The sequence below is a fragment of the Cystoisospora suis genome (assembly GCF_002600585.1).
Source record: "Cystoisospora suis strain Wien I chromosome Unknown contig_2979, whole genome shotgun sequence".
Classification (NCBI taxonomy): domain Eukaryota; phylum Apicomplexa; class Conoidasida; order Eucoccidiorida; family Sarcocystidae; genus Cystoisospora; species Cystoisospora suis.
The window spans coordinates 16,833-17,319 of record NW_027155774.1 but is presented as its reverse complement, the minus strand read 5'-3'; the positions used below and the strand labels follow the sequence as shown (position 1 = coordinate 17,319).

Sequence of the window (487 nt, the reverse complement as noted above, 5' to 3'; positions counted from 1 at the left end):
GAAACCGAATTCTCTTGCTTGTGATGACTGAGATAGTAACGGAGAAACTGCATGTGAGCCTCGTACCGCTGCGCTTTCGTGCACTTCTGAAGGCTTGCTTGTCATGCAGTCACTCCCAACAACTATTACACACATACACAACTCCACAAAAGAACGGGTCGCGAAAAATCAAATCCGTCTCCCGCGAAAGCCCCGACTCGNNACACACCGGATGTTCGGAGACCGTTACGCATAGAAATACATCACCAAAAGCACTACGTCCGCCACTTTGCGGACTTCTTCCACCTGAGGGTTATCTCGCACTACATCTTTGTTTATTCTGCTACTAGATCCTTCCGAGCCTGGTACCCTTTGTCAGTCTGGGCCTTTCTCCCTCGTCCTCCTTCCTTGCATTCTTTCTCTTCTTCCCTCTCCCTCGTAGCCCCGCTTTGCTCCTTCTACAGCCCGCCCTTTCCCTGTCACGTTGAGCCTATATGGCATCACCAAT

General features: G+C 50.7%; 1 protein-coding gene across 1 annotated transcript; it reads right to left on the bottom strand.

Moving 5' to 3' along the window:
- Positions 1 to 21: 21 nt before the first annotated feature.
- CSUI_005984 (uncharacterized protein) lies at positions 22 to 479 on the bottom strand (the record flags this gene model as incomplete). Its single annotated transcript, XM_068066149.1, has 1 exon — positions 22 to 479. A coding segment is annotated over exon 1 (114 nt), but the record flags the coding sequence as incomplete, so codon positions are not given.
- Between the last annotated feature and the right edge of the window lie 8 nt (positions 480 to 487).